This window comes from Sminthopsis crassicaudata, chromosome 4 (assembly GCF_048593235.1).
Source record: "Sminthopsis crassicaudata isolate SCR6 chromosome 4, ASM4859323v1, whole genome shotgun sequence".
Taxonomy (NCBI): domain Eukaryota; kingdom Metazoa; phylum Chordata; class Mammalia; order Dasyuromorphia; family Dasyuridae; genus Sminthopsis; species Sminthopsis crassicaudata.
The window spans coordinates 370520348-370540804 of NC_133620.1; the positions used below are offsets into that span (position 1 = coordinate 370520348).

The window sequence follows — 20457 nt, forward strand, 5'->3', positions numbered from 1 at the left end:
CTTTGATCCCACAGTGTCTCTACTAGATTTACATAATAAAGAGATACTTAAAAAAAAGGAAAAGGACCCACATGCACAAAAATGTTTGTAGCAGTCTTTTTTGTAGTGCAAAGAACTGGAAACTGAGTGAATGCCCATCATTGGAGAATGGCTGAATAAGTTATGGTATATAAATATTATGGAATATTATTGTTCTATAAGAAACAATCAGGAAGATGATTTCAGAGAGTCCTGGAGAGTTACATGAACTGATACTAAGTGAAATGAGAAGAACCTTGTACACGGCAACAGAAGATATTATATACAATTATCAACTCTGATAGAAGTGGCTCCTTTCAATAATAAGGTGATTCAAGCTACTTCCAATGGACTTGTGATGGAGAATCATCTGTATCCAGAGAGAGAGAGGACTGTCGGATTGAATGTAGATCACACACCTAGCATTTTACCTTTTTTTGTTATTTGCTTGATTGTTGTTTTCTTTCTCATTTTTTTCCTTTTGATTCGATTATTCTTGTGTAGCATAATTGTGGAAATATTTATACAAGAATTACATATATTTAATATATATTAGATTACCTGCTGGCTATCGGAGGGTATGAGAGGAAGAATGGGAGAAAAAAAAAATTGGAACACAAGGTTTTGCAAGGGTGACTGTTGAAAATTATGCACTTTTTTATATCACAGTACTTCATTTTGTGAGTTTTTCTTATTTTTTTTATTAAAGCTTTTTATTTTCGGGGCAGCTAGGTGGCTCAGTGGATAGAGCACTAGCTTTGAACTCAGGAAGACCAGAGTTCAAATCTAGTCTCAGACATGTAATATTTCCTAACTGTGTGACCCTGGGCAAGTCACTTAACCCCAGCCTAAAAAAAAAAAAAAAAAAAAAAAAAAAAAAAAAAAAAAGCTTTTTATTTTCAAAACATATACATGTGGGAGTAGCTAGGTGGTGCAGTGGACAGAGCACCAGCCCTGAAGTCAAGAGGACCTGAGTTAAAACCCAGCCTCAGACACTTAACACTTCCTAGCTATGTGACCCTAGGCAAGTTAGTTACCCCCAATTGCCAGGGGAGCATGGACAATTTTCAACATTTACCTTTGCAAAATCTTATGTTCCAAATTTTTTCCCTCCCTTTCTCCCACTCTCTCCCCTAGATGGCAAATAATCCAATATGCATTAAACACGTACAATTTTTCCATACATATTAATTAACCTGCACAAGAAAAAATCAGATCAAAAAGGGAAAAAAATACAAAAGAAAACAAAACAAACAAACAATAAAAAAAGTAAAAATGCTATGTTATGATCTACACTCAATCCCTACAGTCTTTTCTCAGGGTGCAGATGGCTCTCTCTATTACAACTCCATTGGAACTGGCCTGAATTATCTCACTGTTGAAAAGAGCCACGTTCATCAGAGTTGTTCATTGTATAGTCTTCTTGTTGTGGTGTACAGTGATCTCCTGGTTCTGTTCACTTTACTCAGCATCAGTTCATGTAGATCTCTCCAGGCCTCTCTGAAATCATCCTTCTGATCCTTTCTTATAGAACAATATTATCCGTAACATTCATATACCATAATTTATTCAGTCAATCTCCATCTGATGGGCATCCATTCAGTTTCCATTTTCTAGCCACTACAAAGAGGGCTGCCACAAACATTTTTGCACATACAGGTCCCTTTCCCTTCTTTAAGACCAAAGAGATCTTAAAGGAGGGAAAGGGACCCACATATGCAAAATTGTACAAAATTTTTCTGTACAAAAACTTTTTAATTTAACATAATCAAAAAATTATCTATTTTTATGTTCAAAAATGAGCTCTAGTTCTTCTTTGGTCACAAATTCCTGCTTTCTCCACAAATCTGAGAGGAAAACTATCCTATGTTCTTCTAATTTGCTTATAATATCACCCTTTATGTCTAAACCATGAATTCATTTCTATCTTATCTTGGTATATGGTGTTAGGTGTGGGTCAATGTGTACTTTCTGCCGTAATAGTTTCCAATTTTCCCAGCAGTTTTTGTCAAATAGTGAGTTCTTATCCCAAAAGCTGGGTCTTTGATTTTGTCAAACATCAGATTACTAGAGGTGTTGTTTTAAGGTTTTTTAGAGGGGAATGCTGATGGAGTTTAATAGGGTGACTACCTCTTCTCCATTATGTTCTAAATCTGTAATCTTACAGGAGGAGGAGGAAGGCCTCAACTAAGAGATTGAGGATGAAGAAATAACTTACCCTAGCCTCAAAAGACTTTTTTTTTTTTTTTAAACAGATCAAAAGGGACCTAGACCTCTTATTATATGGTATCAGCCACTTCTTTGGCCAGTGTCCACACCAGTCACAGGATATGCTACTGGATCATGCCACTTCAGTGTGAGCAATAAAATCTGAATTATTTCTCTTCAATTCTAAACTGTTACAAAGATTTGATGACCACAAACCTTCTTGCCTTACTTTTGCCTGGATTCCCTGCTCTGGAGCCAATCTAATAATATGAAGTTCTCAGTTTCCTACCAGAGGAGACAGATACCATGTTTCATAGACTTGATCCCATTTCTCAAGCCTAAGTGTTCCACAGCCTCACTGGAAAAACTGCTTATCAGTCACCATCAGTTGTGAAGTAACTTGGGAAATTTTACACAAAAAGGTCTCTTGCAAAGGACTTGGGTTCCAATTCAAGCTACACTGAATACTACTTCTATGACTTTGTTCGAATTCTTTAATTCTATTGGGTCTCAGTTTCACTGTAACATGAGGAAGTTGGCTTCCCGGATCCCCAAGGTCCTCTCTGGCTTTCTACTTCTGTCTCCCACTATTGGCACTCCACAAATATTCCCCATGACCAACTTGCCCCATTACAAAGCTTGCTATATAAGATCCTGGTTTCAGAAGGCAGAAGTATATGAAGAGTGAGGAGCCCAAGGATCTGGTCTCAATTTAACAAATAGCTTAAGCACTCAACCATTTCACACTAGATACTTCATCTCTAGAGCTTACCTGCCTCCTCTGTCAAATGAAGAAGCTGGACCAGGCAGCTTCTAACATTCCTTCCAGCTCTTTCTCTAACCAACAACAATGGAAGGTGGCTTTCAAATAACTACCTAAAAAAGGAGTGGACACTTACTGCCTCAAAGAATAGGTATTAGACTTCACTGGGGAATGTACTTCTACAGAGTTTTAAAGGTCTTATTTTGTAGAGAGATGACTGATTTTATGACCATTAGGTGTAGCTGCTCCTAAATAATAACAATGGTAGCTTTAACAACCACCCCATCTTTTAATCCATGAAAAGTCAATCCAATTCAAAAATAGCAACAATAATAAATATTTCTCACAAGTCAAAAATAATTTTTTTAAAGAGATGAAAACAGTGGAACCCTACCTTAAGCCTACAAAATACCATAGTTAATATCTGGTTACTGCCAGATACACAAACCAGAGAGGCAAAATGGTACAGTAAAAAGAACTGGAGGTTTTGCAAGGGTCAATGTTGGAAAAATTACCTATACATGTTTTGTAAATAAAAAGTTTTAATAAAAAATAAAAATACCTAGAATTGGATATAGAGGACTGGGTTTGAATCCCAAAGACAATACCTAAAGTCTGTGTGACACTGTATAAGTTACTTGACCCGATATTCCTATAAAATGAGGGGATTGAATTAGGTCATCTAAAGTCCCTTATAATTCTAAACTTATGATTCTAAATCCTCTATGTACTTAGTGAGGAGATAGAGCCTAGGGAAAGAACACTATAAACAAATTTGCTTACATACAGGGCTTATTTAATCACCTAGATAACTCAACAACATTAGTCAAAGCAGCAAACACTATACCAAATCCTGAACTCTATCACTTCCCAAAGCCCTGGCATTTAAGGGTTGAGGGAGGCAGAAAATAAGACTCTTTCTAAAAATGTACTCCAAGTAAAATATTCTCATCCCTACCATAATTTATCTATTTATTCATGTAGCATAAATTGAATAATCAATAAGTAACTTCTTCATACCTCATGTGTAAGGCCAAGCCATCCTGTAGGCTTGGGAGTCCCAAGTCAGGGAGAGTATCTGAGTTGACAGAAGCTGGTGAAGAAGATCCTTCTTTCTCTTCCAGCAGGTTCAGTTTCACCAAGTTGCTGATCTCATCCTCTGAGTTATCTTCAGACACAGAGCCAATTATGAATCGAGAGTGCTGGTTCAGTTCCAGAGGTTTGGTCAAGGGAGAAGACTCATCCATTATGTTGTCAAAGTAGGCCCTTAGGGCTAAAAGGAAAACATAAAAGTTGTACAGCAAAACCAAAAAGGATGACTAATCAAGTAGGAAAAAGGTATGATTAGAGAAATACTTTGTGAGTATTTCAGTGCTTTTATTTTCCCAAATATGGGAATGAACTGGTGTAATACCACCTACTCCTAACTAGTAAATAGTAATTAATTCCATCCTTTCCCCAAAACTTCATATTTTTCTCCTAGTTTCTTTTAGTTGTTTTTTTTTTTGAGAGGCAACTGGGATTAAGTGACTTGCCCAGGGTCATACAGCTAGTAATGTTAAGTGTCTGAGATCAAATTTGACTCAGATCTTCCTTGACTTCCAGTGCTCTATCCACTGCATCATCTAGCTGACCATTTCTCCAAGTTTCTTAAGTCATTTCTATATCCCTCAATAATTCAGGATTGTACAAGTTACAATTACAATAGGGATTCTTTACAAATGTAGTCTATGAAAACTTCCGGTTCTAAATATAATATTAGTGTATGAAATTTTATTGTGCTTTTTAAAGTGATATTTAAACTATGTATATTATTACTTTTAAAAACCAAATTGTCTGGTTCTGCCCCTTCCTCCAGTGGGACTCTAGACAAGTCATTTCAACTTTCTGGGACTTAGTTTCCACATCTATAAAATTATGGAGCTAGATTATTTGTGGTCATACTTTTAAAATTCACTATAGTGGATAATATTTATATCAACTTTGTCAAGGATACAAGATTTCCCTGATTGAGGCATTTCCTCAACAACCTATCTCAGACTAGCACTGAAATCAGAGGTCCTGGATTTGGATCCTGACTCTAACCCTTCCTACCTATGAGACTTTTAGGCAACTTTCTAGGTCTTAATTTCCTCATCTATAAAATGACAGGGTTGTACTGCATGAACTCTAAGATACCTACTTCTAGCTCTCATTATCTAAGTCTCAAAGAGTTAAGGGACTAGACAATGTAGGGTTTTATAACTAGTAAGTACTAGAGATTTGAACCTAAGACTTTCTGATTCAAGATCATTCTCATCATTGTGTATATATCATGAAATATATCATTTTTCAAAAATCCCACTTAACATTTAAAGATGTTAAATTAAAGACTGTTTATGATCTTCATTGGTGGAAAGTTTTTCTATCAATGAAATCATTAGTACATGACATATTAATAGGTGTGCATATGCACACAGACATAGATATAGAGATATCTCCAAGTATCTAACAAAGTTCATTATATTTAGTATTTATTCAAAAGCTTGTTGAATTAATACATGTATATATGCATATGTACACATACATATGAGGAGAGAAAAGAGACACACATCACTTTGGAACAAATCCCAGGAAAAAATTTTCTCAAAAATGATCCAATTATTTGTCTTTATTACATCATTGATGTATTGAATTATATGTACAGACATTTCCAACAAAAGTTATACACTCCTAACAATGCCTTTAATGTGAGGAAGCTGTGAATTTAACTATCATCAAATGTCAAAGCCATGAAGATATCCCTTGGCATAAGTCAGACATTCTTCAACTAAGTATCTTACTGAGTGTGGACAGACAATACCTAACAAAGGCAAGTCATTATATGGAAAATAAAAAGTATTTCTAAAAAAAACCCATTCAATTATTGGAAACAATAATCATTCTAGCAAACAAAATTCAATAAATTGTTAATATCAACAAACTTCAAAAGAGCTGTGTTCAACTCAGTATCAAACAACTTGCAGCCAATTTACTTCATTAAAGTGATTAAAATCACTAATTCTGTGATATTTCAACATGTATATCTCATAAGGATTATTTGTATTCCACTATTATGCAAGAAGCTTTCAACAAGTCTAGGAAGACTTACAAGAACTGATGCAAAATGAAATAATCAGAACCAGGAGACCACTGTATAGAGCAATATCAATATTGCACAACAATGAACTGTGAATGGCTTAGCTACTTTCAGCAATACAATGATGTAAGACAATTCTGAAGGACTTCTGATAAAAATGCAATCCAACTCCAGAGAAAGAACTGCAGACTGAAGGTTAGTTTTTAAACTTTATTATTCTTGAAGGTTTTTTGATTTGCAATTTTCTGGGGTATGGTTAATATGGACATGTTTTACATGACTACACATATGTAATCTCAAATTATTTACCTTTCAAAGAGGGGGGAAGGAGGAAGACAAGGAGGGGAAAAGAATTTGGAACTCAAAATTTTTCATTTACAAGTAACAAAAAAACTTTAAATTTAAATCTAAAAATTTTTTATTTTCATTCCAAAAATAACTAAATGCCATAAAGAACTTTGGGAGGTGGAATATCAAGAAGGAAATATATACTGTTAAGTCAAACAACAGAACACCAAAATTAGGAATTATTGGGTCTAGAAAACAAAATCATTTCTTCTCCCTTTATAGTACATATGTAAAAACTGCTTAAGGAATCGAAGACAATTCCAAAAAAGTCGTAATGAAAAATGCTACTCCACATCAGAAAAAAAAAAAAAAAAACATGGAGTCTGAATATAAATTGAAGTACATTATTTTCACTTTTTTTTCCCCTTTCTTGTGGTTTATCTCTTTGTTCTGATTCTTCTTTCACAACATGACATATATGAGGGGCAGCTAGGTTCTGAAATCAGGAGGACCCAAGTTCAAATCTAGCCTTAGACACTTAACATTTCCTAACTGTGTAAACCTGGGCAAGTCACTTAACTCCAATTGCCTCAGCCAAAAAAAAAAAAAAGAAAAAAGATTAATATGGAGATATGATTAATATGTATAACCTATATCAGAATTACTGCTATCTTGAGGAGGGAGAAGGAAAGGAAGGAAAAAAAAAATCTAATAAAAGTAAATGTTGAATTTTTTTTTCATTTTCAAAAAGAATGTTAACTGTTTAAGAACTATTATTTTAGAAAGATTTTTTTTTAAACCTGTAAGTGAATATTGATCCTCTTAAAGAGGCAAAGCAATTTTCATAAAAGCTAGATGCTAAAAGAATGACAGCAACAATTTATCAAGGGTCATGTAGTAGGAAATTTCTTACTATATATATATACTTATATATATATAGTAAGAAATACATATATATATTTATGTATAGGTATATTTAATTGGATAGTCCTACAATGCTATAACAGGTCCTCTACCTGTGTGAAACTTATTTTTCTTTTATATACAGATATATTTTTCCCCCTAGAAGGTTAAGAGGAAAAGCAGTAGGTCTGAGAGCTTGCCTCCTTAAGGAAAAGGGAGGTAAGAGAAAGAACAGGAACTCAAAATATGGAACTCAAAATTTTTTTTAAAAAACAATGTTGGGGGCAGCTAGGTGGCGCAGTGGATAGAACACCAGCCTTGAATTCAGGAGGACCTGGGTTCAAATCTGGTCTCAGACACTTAACACTTCCTAGCTGTATGACCCTGGGCAAGTCACTTAACCCCAGCGGGGGGGGAGGGGGGGGGATGTTAAAAATTTGAAAACCTATCTTGAAATCTAATGTTTTAGAATATAAATTTTTGACATTCAAAACATCACAAACCACCACACAAACTTACCTCTTAAAATTCTTCTAATGCAAGATGATATCCACCGCCAGAAAGAACTATTAAAAAAAAGAGAAATTTAAATATTTAAATTAACTCATAAAGATTGTTTCTAGTTATTGTTTTGTTCTGTTTTTTAATCCAGAAGAGTACACAATTAATCAACTTTGTTCTCTCCATTTCCCAGGGATCTACAGACAAAAAGGAAAAAACAGTCTCCAAGAGCTGACATTCTACTGGTGGGACTGAAGGTATGTACACAGCCTAATAAATAAAGGATCATTTAAAAAAGGAGTGAACTGAAACAACTGATGAGAAAAGAAATGAGCTACCTGTATGTCACATAGATGTGTAGACTTTAAAAGACATTTTGGTGAGGAAGTAAGGCCTGAAGATAGAGATGGGATGATAAGTAATGGGCTTTGAAAGCTGAGATGCAGAATGAAAAGGAGTCATAGGAGCTTAAATTGTAGAGACAGCAGACTGTGAAGAACTTTAAATGAAAAAAGCTGAAGACTGGGTATTTTATGCTAGGGAGCCACTAAAGATCCTTAAGCAAGGAAATAATTCCAAATAGCATCATTCTAGTCAATCAAGTGAGTCAACTAAAAGCATAAATGTTCAGTTGTGCAATTACTGTTTTATTTACTATATGCCATATAGGACAGATGCATAGGACAGACAAGGCAGCCCAGCTAAAACAGCAAGGAATCCTGAGGGAGACAGGAGGAAAAGGGCCAAATAAGTCAACTCCCCCCCCCCACTACCCCATGAGAATCCTTCAGACACCAATGTAGCTGTCCCAGGACTCTGGGTCCAAGAACCTTAAGAATAGTAATGCCTTTAACCCAGAACACTCAGCCATCATCCTGGAAAGTAACCAAACCCTATGGAGATGGAACCTGGCAACTGCTCTGGCAAGCACTACAGCCACACCTACTGAAGAACCGGAAAAGAAAATTTTTGCTCCCAAAGTCCTTGGCACCATCAAATGAGTCAACATCAGAAACTCATACATTTTTATTAGTGGAAATGACATTAAGGAATATATTCACTGGCAGACAAAAGTTTGAGTCTTCTGGTCTCCTAATTGTTGATGACTATGTTGATATCCATTCTCTTATCTATTTCCTATATTTTGGCATCAACAGCTTATTTAAAGATTTTAGATTTTCTTCAGCTAAATATGATATTTCATTTTGATTATTTATACCACTCATTATTATATTTATTGTTTACATCATTTATATTTTATTCTAATTATATCAATTTTGATATGTTTTAAATGATCTTACTATATATACACAGCTGATTCAAAAATAACTTCTATAAGTCATTTTCTATTTATTAAAATATAATAATTAATTTTTATAATGTTATTTGCTGTTTGCCAAGTCTTATTACCCTACTCTCTAGGAATAGATTATGTATAAACATGAGGCTTCGATAAAGCCTTCAAGCCTTTGGTCTCTCTTGTGTCATATCTAAATGATATTTCTATATCTAAATTTATAGCTAAATCATATTTTCCCCATACTCTCTTATGCTGATCTTTGTTTTGAAACCAAATATTGTTAGTGTTTATTAAAGTACATATTTATTAAATTGAGGGACTAATATAATTTTTCATAGAATTTCTATACCTCTTCATCTACAAAAAATACTGGCACAAGGGACAATTATTTCCAATCTCCCTATCCTCCAGTACATTCTGAGGCAATATATCATTAGCACTTCATTTTATTCCCTTCCCAATCTTAAGGAAAATAAAGAAACGACCAATTTTGATATTTGCTTTAAGTTAATGGTCTTACTACATAGAGACAGCCGATTTAAAAATGACTTCCACAACAACCAAAAAGTCAACCAATTCAAAATTCCAAACAGTTGTTATTCTGAAATTCCTTTCCCTTTTGTCCTAGATTCCATTCCCTACCACCTTTTGCAGACAGTAATCTAGTCTTAAACCAAAACCACTAGGATATAAGGCCACCAACAAGTCCCAGGCCAAGCTCCATTTGGTCATGATTGATTTAGATTGAATGTAAACAATTTCAACCTCTTTGGCCAGAAACCCAGAGTGTTTTCCCCTCCCAGATTTATTTATTTAGATTTGTTTTTAACTAGATGAAAGAGGAGATTCTTTGCTTCAATAGCTACTTAGCCTTAATCACAGATAGATGCAGCCTCAATCATATTGAGAGCAATTGAAGACACTAGTTTAAAAAGCCCAAGATCTCCCACTTCATCAAGGGCCATCATCAATCACCTTGTTCTATATCCTGCTACTGGACCCATTAGGCTCTGGAGGGGAAAGTGCCCTGCACAGCCCTCCCTACCTTCAACCCAATTCACTTGCAAGTCATAATTTCACCTCCCTGGTATCATGGAGCTCTTCAAAAATGGAAGGGCAGATAGCACCACCTTCTTTAGCAGAACCCTCCCCCAACCCCTATCTCTAATCTTCAGTCCTCTACAGACCAAGTCTCCCTAACCTTAAAAAAAAAAGTTAATAAAATAAATTAAATTTTTAAAAAAGCCTCCAAAAATTTTTACTAGTCTCTCTACTATCTCCTCAAACTATTGTTTTATATATTTCTCCTCATTTTACTTCACTTCTCAATCCTCTGCAATCTGGCTTCCCCATCATTGCTCAACTAAAGCTGTCCTATACAAAGTTAATAATGATGTCTTATAATTGCCAAAGCTGATGGTCTTTTTTTCTGAGTCTTCATTCTTCTTGACCTCACTGCTACATTTGACAGTCTTCCTCTCCTCTAAACTGGTGTCTCTCTGGCTTTGCCTAACATTACTCTCTCCTGGATCTCACCTTCCTTCTCAGTCTCCTTTGCTAATTCAACATCCATTTCAAGCCTCCTCTCTCTGTCACGGGCCCTTTTCTTCCTCTCCATACTCACCGGGACACCATCTCAGTTGCATCAATCCTTTTCAGATTTAATTATCATCTCTAAGCAGATCCAGAGGTAGATCTAAGGGGCCCAAGCTCTAGTCCTAACCTAGAATGGTTGGTTGATTACTATCCTTCCTTCTCTAAGAGAACCAAAATGGCATCACTGTGTTAAGTTACAGTGTGTCCCACTGTGGCTGATCAGACCAATCAAAGCTCAAAATGCTCTCTTGGGTCAGACACAAAGTCCTCATAAGACACCACTGGGGACGGCTTCTCTAACTTTGTGCCCCTCAAGTTTCTTTTGAGCTAATCCAATTCTGCTTTGCTCATTCAGTACCTCATACAGCTTCTCTGATGAGGGCATGCCATGCTGAACAATCTTGTGCCAGTGTCTCCCATGTCATAAAATTAGTTCTAAAGTTAAGAGAGTGTCCTTGTATTGCTTTTTTCTGACACCTTGTGAGCGCTTGCCATGTGTGAGTTCTCCAAAAAATAATCTTTTTGGCAAGTGTACATTTGGCATTGAACAATGTGACCGGATCTGGAAAAACAGTTGACTACTAAATATTTCAAACTGGATGTCCAAAGATATCTCCAGCTCATCATTTACAAAACCATTAATCTTATCCCAAAATTTGTCCTTTTATCAAAATTTCTCTATTTCAAAACAAATCACTATCCTTTCATTCTTCAAAGTTCATAACTTTGACTTTAGCCACAACTCTTCACACTCATCACATAACTCATCAACTTCCAAAACTTTCTGCTTCTAGCTCCATTAATATCTCTTGCATCTGATTTTTACACAAGACTCTCACACCATCTTAGCTCAGCCCCCTATCACTTCTTGACTGGATTATTGCAATGGCCTAATTGATAACTGTCTCAAGTCTCACCCCACTCAAGTCCCCACCATTTTTGCCAAAATACTTTTCCTTAACTGCATTTGACCACTTCTCTAGTGCCTCCAATATTGCCTCTAGAATAAAATTATGAATTACTGTTTACCTCTTAAAATCTTTTACAACCTAGATTCAACACACCTTTCCAGTCTTATTGTATATAATCCACCTTTCCATACTCTGAGACTCAAACTGACCTTCTCACCATTCATCTTAATACTATCTCCCACCTCTGTGCCTATGCATATGCATCAACAGTTTCATTCCTGGAACATTCTCCCTCCTCGCTTCTATCTCAAAGAACTTCTCCCTTTCTGTAAGATGCCTTCCTGGAGTTTAGGTTGATATATACATATACTAATCACTTAACAAATGCTAGTTGAGGGGCAGCTAGGTGGCGCAGTGGATAGAGCACCAGCCCTGAGTTCAGATCTGGCCTCAGACACTTAACACTTCCTAGCTGTGTGACCCTGGGCAAGTCACTTAACTCCAGCCTCAAGGGGAAAAAAAAAAATACCAAATGCTAGTTGAATAGTTGATGATGATTTTTTTTGTATATCTTCATCAAGAAGTGAACAGTGAAATATGTAACATCAGTTTTCCTTGAAACATGTTTACTCATTGCTTATGAATGTACAAGAAAATGAATTCAACCACTCCTTTATTTTCTTCTCCAAGGGGAATCTGTGTCCATCCTTCTATTTGGATACAACATGTTATAGATTGTGTTTCATTTCTAATAAGAACAGTTATAGTCAAGATTCAATAAATAGAAAAGCATGTAAGGGACTGAATGTATATCAACACATGCTATGTTCACTGTTTATTTCCCTTTTTCTTTTGTTTTCTTTCTCTGAAGGTTTTTCCCTTTTGTTCTGATTTCTCTCTCATAACATGATTCATAAGGAAAGGTGTTTTTTTTTTAATGTATAACCAGAAAAAAAGAAAACAAGACAAAAAGGGGGAAAAAAAGAAAAACATGGAAGGATTTACAGGAACTGATACAAAATATAGTAAAGAGCACCAGAAAAACAATATACACAATGTAGATGGAAACAGTAAGTAAATAATCACAACTGCAAATTATGAAATTATAATGACCAAATCTAGCCTCCAAAAAGAGATGAAAAGACATCTCCCACTCTTTTCTTTCTTTCTTTCTTCTTTTTGGCTGAGGCAATTGGGGTTAAGTGACTTGCCCAGAGTCACACAGCTAAGTGTCTGAGACCAGATTTCAACTCAGGTAGTCCTGACTTCAGGGCACCAGCTGCACCAGGGCTGGTGCTTTATCTACTGTACCACCTAGCTGCCCTTTCCACATTTTCTTGAAGAAAAAAAATGAAGGATCAATATAAAATGCTATATGTAAGGTCATATTTGGTTGTGTTAGTTATGAACTTTTTCTTATTATTAGGCATTATTCTCTAGTAGAAGAAATGAGAAAAAGATACCTTAAAGAGAAAATTAACATGTGCACACATACAAATAGAAATTTATACAATTCAGCTTTTCTTGGTTACCAGACAATAATCTCATGTTTAGAGAATCACAAGCTAAATCATGGCTCTTTTCAACAATGAGATGATTCAGGCCAATTCCAATAGACTTATGATGGAGAGAGTCATCTACATCCAGAGAAGAATTGTGGGGATTGACTATAGATTACAACATAGCATTTTCACCTTTTTTTTGTTGTTTGCTTGCTTTTTTTTTTTTCTCATTTTTTTTTCCTCTTTGATCTGATTTTTCTTTTGCAACACAGAAATATGCTTGAAGAATTACACGTGTTTAACCTACATTGGATTACTTGATGTCTTGAAGGTGAGGAGCAAAGGAGAAAAATTTGTAACAGAAGGTTTGGGGGTGAACTAATTTAGCATGTATTTTGAAAAATAAAAAGCTACTAAAAAAAAAAAAAAAAAAAAAAAAAAAGGTAAGGCCCTATTTAAAGGAATAGGGACTAAGCCTGTGATTTCATTGATTTAAGAAACTCTGGAATGAGATAACCCCCCCTTACCAAAGCAGTTCAACATATTTTTTACACTTTAAATCTCAAGGAGCTGCCTAGATTATTGAGAGGTTCTACAACCTGCACAAGGTAATAAATCTAGTATGTAATAGGACTTGAACCCAAGTCTTCCTGGCCCTGAGGTCAGCTTTCAATCTACTATTTCATGCTGTTACTGTAGATGGATTAAAAACTGTAATTCTTAACAATTACAGCACCCATCAACGCAGTAGCAAAAGTTATACAGAATTAGGAAACATTTTATACTCTTCTTAATTTCAAGGGTTCACATGACAAAAGAATTTATTTATCCCGTAAAGGCCAGTCTACTTACTAGTGATCAGCCTCTCCTTATTTATTCAGCTATACTGGTCCTCAGAAAGTAGAGACCATCTATCGAAAGTTGAAGCCATTTCAACATGACAAAACCACTTCAGGTCAGACTTAATCAGTGCTATAATTTTCAATTCTCCAAAATAAACAATGGGAAAATCTAGTTCTTCCCTAAGTCCAGTATAACTCTGATTTTATTTCCAGCTGGTAAAGTATCAATAAAAAGATGATTAAGATAACTTATCTTTATGTATATATAACTATTTTAGTTGCAAAGATCACTGTCTAAATTGTGTTGCAAGTGGGTGGGGCAAGTTATAGAGCACCAATCCCAGAGTCAGTAAAACCTGAGTTCAAATCCATCCTCAGACATTTAACTGTGTAATCCTAGATGAGTCACTTAACCTTTGCCAAGCAGTTTCCTCATCTGTAAAATGGGTAAATGTATGTAAACATAAAAAATAAAATGGATTGTGGGGTAGTTGTGACAATAGCATTTGTGAAGAGCTGATCACTATCACCTGGTGAAGTTGAGTGATCTGCCCAAAGTGTCACTGAGTCTTGCCAAGTTTGAACCAATGTACCCTGACTCCAAATCCTGTATTCTTTCTACTATACCATGGGGCCTCCAGTATAACATCTTTCCAAATACATGATCTCATAAAGCCCTAATACAACATCCCTTCATGTTACAGATAAGGAAGTTCTAAGGAACATTAAGCAACTTGCTTAAGTATAGATAATAAGTATCAAAGACAGGATTTGAATACAAGTCCTCTGGCTCTGGAGTCCCTGCTGATTTTTAGAACTGCTGTCTCTAAATGTTTAATGGGCTGCCATGTGGGAGGAGCAATAGATTTGTTTATCGACAAAAGGCAGATTTAGGAGGGGGAAAGGGAAGTTTGCCTTACATAGAAGCAAATTTAGGATTAATCCTAATTAATTAGGAATAATCCAAAGGTGAGATGCACCACCTACCCCTGCCCCAGTTACACTTAAAGTCTTCAGCAAAAAATGGATAACCATTTGTCAAGTATATTGTAGAAAATTCTTTTTTTCAATTTGAGTTAGGAGAGAAAGGACATAAAGTCCTTTCTGTGATTCTAACTGCACCCCACTGTTCAAAGAATGACTATTAAGAGTTTGAGTACTTTTTTGGAATTTACTTTTTCTTGTACTTATGTCAATAACATCCGATGTTTCATTGAAATAAAATTGTGTAACTTATTCTTTTTATACGGAGGCCCTTACAAATTTTTGGCAACAGGTCCCAAAACTTGAGATCTATCCCTAACCATGAGGTGAGACCATTCACAATACATTTGCAAAATAAAGTCAAAATAAAATCGAAGGGCAGGTTTTTTTGTTTTGTTTTGTTTTTTTTTAAAGAAATTAGTTTAACAAACCTATTTAAGCTTTGCTTCCTAAACTCAAATGGCACTGTACTTTTTAAGCAGGGGGAAGAAACTACCTGCAGTTGTCTTCGGATAAAAGTATCTAAATTAAACATAACATGTTTTAACCTTTTCAATAATTTTTTTAAATAAAAAACTTGAGTCACTATAAAGCAAAGAACATTCATTTTGCTTTCCATTTTTGTCTTTGATCAATATTTTAAAAATGGAGTTTGCTAATACTCTATTGCCTGATGCTTCTTTAACGATGTGATCTAAGAAGGCCTCAAATCAAAATCCCTTTCATTTTAAAGGCTAGTATAGCAAATTAAACTTTTATATTTTGAAATGTTTATCAAGAATTTTCAGTTGTTCAAAATCAGGTTAAGAATACTCTGTACTGGGACAGCTAGGTGGTGCAGTGGATAGAACACCAGCCCTGAAGTCAGGAGGACCCGAGTTAAATCTGGTCTCAGACACTTAACACTGCCTAGCTGTGTGATCCTGGGCAAGTCACTTAACCCCAGCCTCAGGAAAAAAAAAAAAAAAAAAAAAAAAGAATACTCTGTACAACATATACTGTTCTTCAAATTTCTAAATACTTAAGTCTCTGAATTGGTTTTTCCTACATTTGCCTTTAGTCAACTCCCTGCCCCCATTCATCTTTCTCAATTGCCTTTAAGATTTCATATTCAATTCAATAAATATTTATTAAACTTTTACTACACTGTACCAGACACTATAGATATAAAGAAGCAGTCTCTGTCTTCAAGGAGCCTACATTCTCCTGAGGGAGGGAGGATAGGACACCAATTGATAAATTTGACAATTTGCCAAGGAAGAAAGCACTGACTGCTCTAACCACTGAGGATATCTGGGAAGATTTCAAGATAACATCTGACCTGAAGACAGAAGGAAGATATAAGACTCCAGAGTCTAAGATAATAAAGCAGTACATTCCAGCCAGGGAGCCTGCTTCGAAGGCCAAAGGAGACATGGAATGAATGCTGAGTTTAGAGAAAAATTAATAGTCCAGTTAGACAAGGATGTAGTATGTGAACAGGAGGAACATGCATGAACAGTTTGGAAAAATAGGCTTAAGTCACATTATGAAGAACCACAAATGCCAGGCTGAGGAGTTTGTATTTTATCCTACAAGCAAAAGAAATCTGTCTTTCACCTGGATAGCCACTGGAAGTCACTGGAAGTTTTTAACCATAAAGTCAACAAGCACTATGTGCAAGGCACTGTGTTCAGAATTATGGATATCAAGAAACACAAAATACAGTCTGCATTCTCAAGAAGGACACAATTTAATGAGAAGACAATATGTAAACAATGACGTACAAACAAGATACTATACCTGATCTGGTTTAACCAATTACAGCCTGCTAGGTGACAACGGACAAAGTGCTGGCCCTAGAATTAGTCAACATTTCTTTTTCTCATCAGACCAGCTGTGTGACCCTGAGCAAGCCTTTTAGTTTTTAAAGGTCTGCTTCCTCATCAACAAAATGGAGATCATGTGGATAAAATGAGACAGTATTTTTAAAACACTCTACAAACTTTATTTTGTAGTTATATAGTTCTATATAAATGAGTTATCTTTATTATCTAGCAAGTATGGGATAATTGGGGAAAAAAATCAACTCTCAGATATGCTATTTCCTACAAACACTGTGGCTATGTGCAACCTCAGGAAATTCACTTACAATTTCAGTTTTCTCATTACTCCACCAGCAATAATTAACTAGTGTGTGCCAGCTTTTGTGCTGGTATGTGGGGATATAAGTACAAAATGAATCAATCCTTGACTTCAAACTTACATTCTACCAATGAAGAAAAAATGTATGACTCCATAGAGAATATGGATATAATTGCATTACCTTCATGTGGCTGTGGTAGATATCAAATGAGAAAATACATGTAAAAAATGCTTTATAACTGTAAATGCTATCTAAATACTCCATGCCATCCTCCCCCCACACACCTAATTGTTAAATAATTGGCTCGCTTATCAACGGAATCCATAGAGAAGGAATCTTCTTCAATAAAACACAATGAAAAAATCAAAAACTTTAAAAATTTAATTTTTTCCCCAACCTTGGACATTAATGATGTCCATCCAAAACACACATACATTGCAGACCAGTTAAACCTGTCTGAGTGAGAGCAGCTAAAAAAATTTCTTAGTCACTGAGCTGAAAAGGAGAGAAGTGCCACAAGTGAGAGCACTACAAACAGAACTGCCTGCAGTACAGTGGCAAAGGCTGGGCACATAGGTTTTCTCTAGGGCTGCCTTTCACAATGACCCAGCGGACTAACATCTCTCTAATTTGACCAGAATCATGGAAAGACCAACTAAACTCAAGTAATTTCTCTTCATTTTCTGTTCTTTCACTTTAAAAGTTGCTACAAGCTAGTTTGATGTATTTTAAAATCCCCATGATGAAAAGAATACAGCTACCTCTGCAAGGAGCTTTTCTATTATATAATTAAATAAACTTTATACATTTAATCTTTTGTCCTCTGCCTTTTTCACCTGGCAAAATTAGTTTGCCTCGGATGACCGGCAGACCAGCACTACTCCCCAAACTGCAGCAGCTAGTCCGAGTAGTCAAGGATACATCATGGGATGACAGCACACAGTTGTAGGACACAACTTGGTAAATCGCACTGCCTTTTTGAAAGCCACAGTCAAATGAACAGCACAGAAACGATTCTCTACACTCAGCCACCCCGAGAGCCTCATCAAAGAAGGCAGTTTTCCCACCCCTACAGGAAGAGGAAATAGTGTGTCCATAGAAAGTGCCGTTCCTCGTCTGCTCCAAGGAGCGGGGAGGGAAAAAATGAATGAAATACAGGGAGTGTGTGTGTGTGGGGGGGGGGGGGGAAATCAGGGCTGACTTCTCATAGTTATAGTATTATTTCCCTTCGCAGCCTGCTGAAACACGGTTTAAGCAGGAATTAGGAGTAGCTTTTATTTAGTCCTGCATGGGGTTGGGATTTCGTTAAGATCTTGCCTTCTAATCAATGCATCTTTAGGTTAATCCACGTCATGGAACTACGAGGCCTACCTGGGGATGCTAATGTGAGAGGATACTTCCCAACCACTTCCACCCCCAAACTGTAAGGCACCCTGGGTCCCGGGCTTCGCGAGCTCCCCGCCACGTCTCCTTCCCCAGTCTCGGACCCCATCCGTAGTAAAAGCTCAGCTCACCTGGGACAGCAGGAAGGGGGGGGGGCACAGGAGTACCTAACGCGTGTACACACACACACACACACACACGTGCGCGCGCGGGCACAGCCACTACTACATCCTCGTGGGATGGCTAAACCCAACAAAACTAAAGCAGGCACCTCCGTCTGCCACGGAGTCCCCGCACGTGCTCCCCCAGCCGGCCAGCACCAGGGGGGCAAAAGCGGGGCCGCTGCTTAAATCACTCGTCCGGAACCGCCCGGGCGCGCACCTCCCCACACTCCGACCCCCGAAGTGGCTCTGCTCCTCCGGGGAAACAAGGGGTGGGTGCGGGGGATCGGGGAGGACCCCGAGGCCGAGGGAGAGGAGGAGGAAATGGGGGAAGGACATCGCCGCGACTGCGGAGCGACGGGAGGTCCAGGCCATCACAGGTCCCGGGTACGTGCGCCCCCAATAAGCATCGGGAGGATGCCCCGCGCTCGCGGTCACAAGGACGGGCGGGGGGGCGCACTCCGGGGCCAGCAGCTCGGGGGATGGGGGGGCTCTATAGGCTCGAGACTCGGTCCCCGCCCTCCAACCCCCGCCCCCCGCTCGGAGCTCGGGGCCCCGGGTCTCCCCGCCCCTCACCTCAGAGTGGCGGCGGCGGCGGCGGCGGCCGGGGAAGCCCCGTGCGGGCCGAAGCGGCTGCGCAGGGGAAGAGGAGACACCGGCCGCTCGGGCGATGGCTGACAGGCTCTCTAGAGCCGCCGCGAGGCCGCGTCGGGCGGAGCCTCCGCACCCCGCCTCCTTCTTGCTAGGCCCCGCCCACTATCCGCCCCCTCCGCGCCGGCCCCCAGCTCTGCCCGACCGGCCAGGAGCCCCGGGGTGGGGTGACTTAAATCCCGGGGTTACTCGGGGCCATTCACCTCCGACCCCCTGGCAGGAGGAGAAGGCGGGCGAAGTGGGAGGGAAGAGGTGGTTCCTCCCATTGGCTGCCTGTGCTCGCGAACAGGGACATCGCAGCCAATAAGAGGGCAGCCCTGGGCGGGGCCGACGTGAGGCGATGCCGATGGTCTGAGCGCTGCTCTGCCACTCGCGGTCGTCGGAGTGTCGGGGGAAGGCGGAGGGAGAGGAGTGTCTGGCCTACGGCACCATCCCCTGCCCTCCCCCTCCCCGTCCCCCTTCATTCCCCTCTCCCCTCTGGGGGGACAAGGTCGTCCCAGGCTACGTGGAGACCTGCCCTCGTGGGCTGAGGACAAAGGGACGCCCTGAACTGCTGTTGCAGGCCATCTTCCGGGGTGGAGGGCATGAGGGGGCAGCTAGACATTTTAAGGTTCAGCTCACCCAGTGCTTTACATACCTGTCTCAAACTCTCTCGGGCACGGACCTATCCGAACTAGCAGTATCCCCATTTCACGGATGGAACAACTGAGGCTGAAAGTTGATGAAGGGATTTCCCATGATCACTAGGCTACTGATAATACGAGTCTTGGTGATTCAGTGAGCCGCAGCGTGATCACAGTGTTGATGGGGTTTTTTTGTGACAAAGATACTGAAGTGCTTTGCCATTTCTTTCAGTAATTAATCACATTAGAGAAAGAAACTGAAGCTCAGAGAAGTTGACATAGTCTCAGCATCAGACTTCTACCAGGAGGAAAGTGTCCCAACTTAAGTGCCTCCTTCTTTCCCACGCCACAGTGCAGCCAAAGGCCCCATCCTCATGGTAATCAAAATGCATCCCCAAGGGATGGAGGAGAGAGAGCTGGACTCGGGGTGGGGGACCACGGGCTCAGATGTGCTTTTGATGCTGGCTGGAAGTGAACTAGGAGCAAGTCCTTTAAGTTCTCTCAAAGCTTCGGCTTCTTCCTGTTTTGTTTTGTTTTGGTTTTTTTCTGAGGCAATTGGGGTTAAGTGACTGGCCCAGGG

General features: G+C 38.4%; 1 protein-coding gene across 4 annotated transcripts in view; it reads right to left on the minus strand.

Annotated features, from left to right (window-relative positions):
* The window catches only part of ACACA (acetyl-CoA carboxylase alpha), a 221727-nt gene extending 202399 nt beyond the window's left edge, over positions 1 to 19328 (minus strand). For all 4 annotated transcript variants that reach the window (XM_074262047.1, XM_074262045.1, XM_074262046.1 and 1 more), the window contains exons 1-3: positions 19180 to 19328; positions 7818 to 7864; positions 4010 to 4262 (exon numbers count right to left, since the gene is read on the minus strand). In XM_074262047.1, coding sequence (XP_074118148.1) covers positions 4010 to 4236 — 227 coding nt within the window. In that variant the 5' untranslated portion in view covers positions 4237 to 4262; positions 7818 to 7864; positions 19180 to 19328. The remainder of the gene's footprint in view (positions 1 to 4009; positions 4263 to 7817; positions 7865 to 19179) is intronic.
* Between the last annotated feature and the right edge of the window lie 1129 nt (positions 19329 to 20457).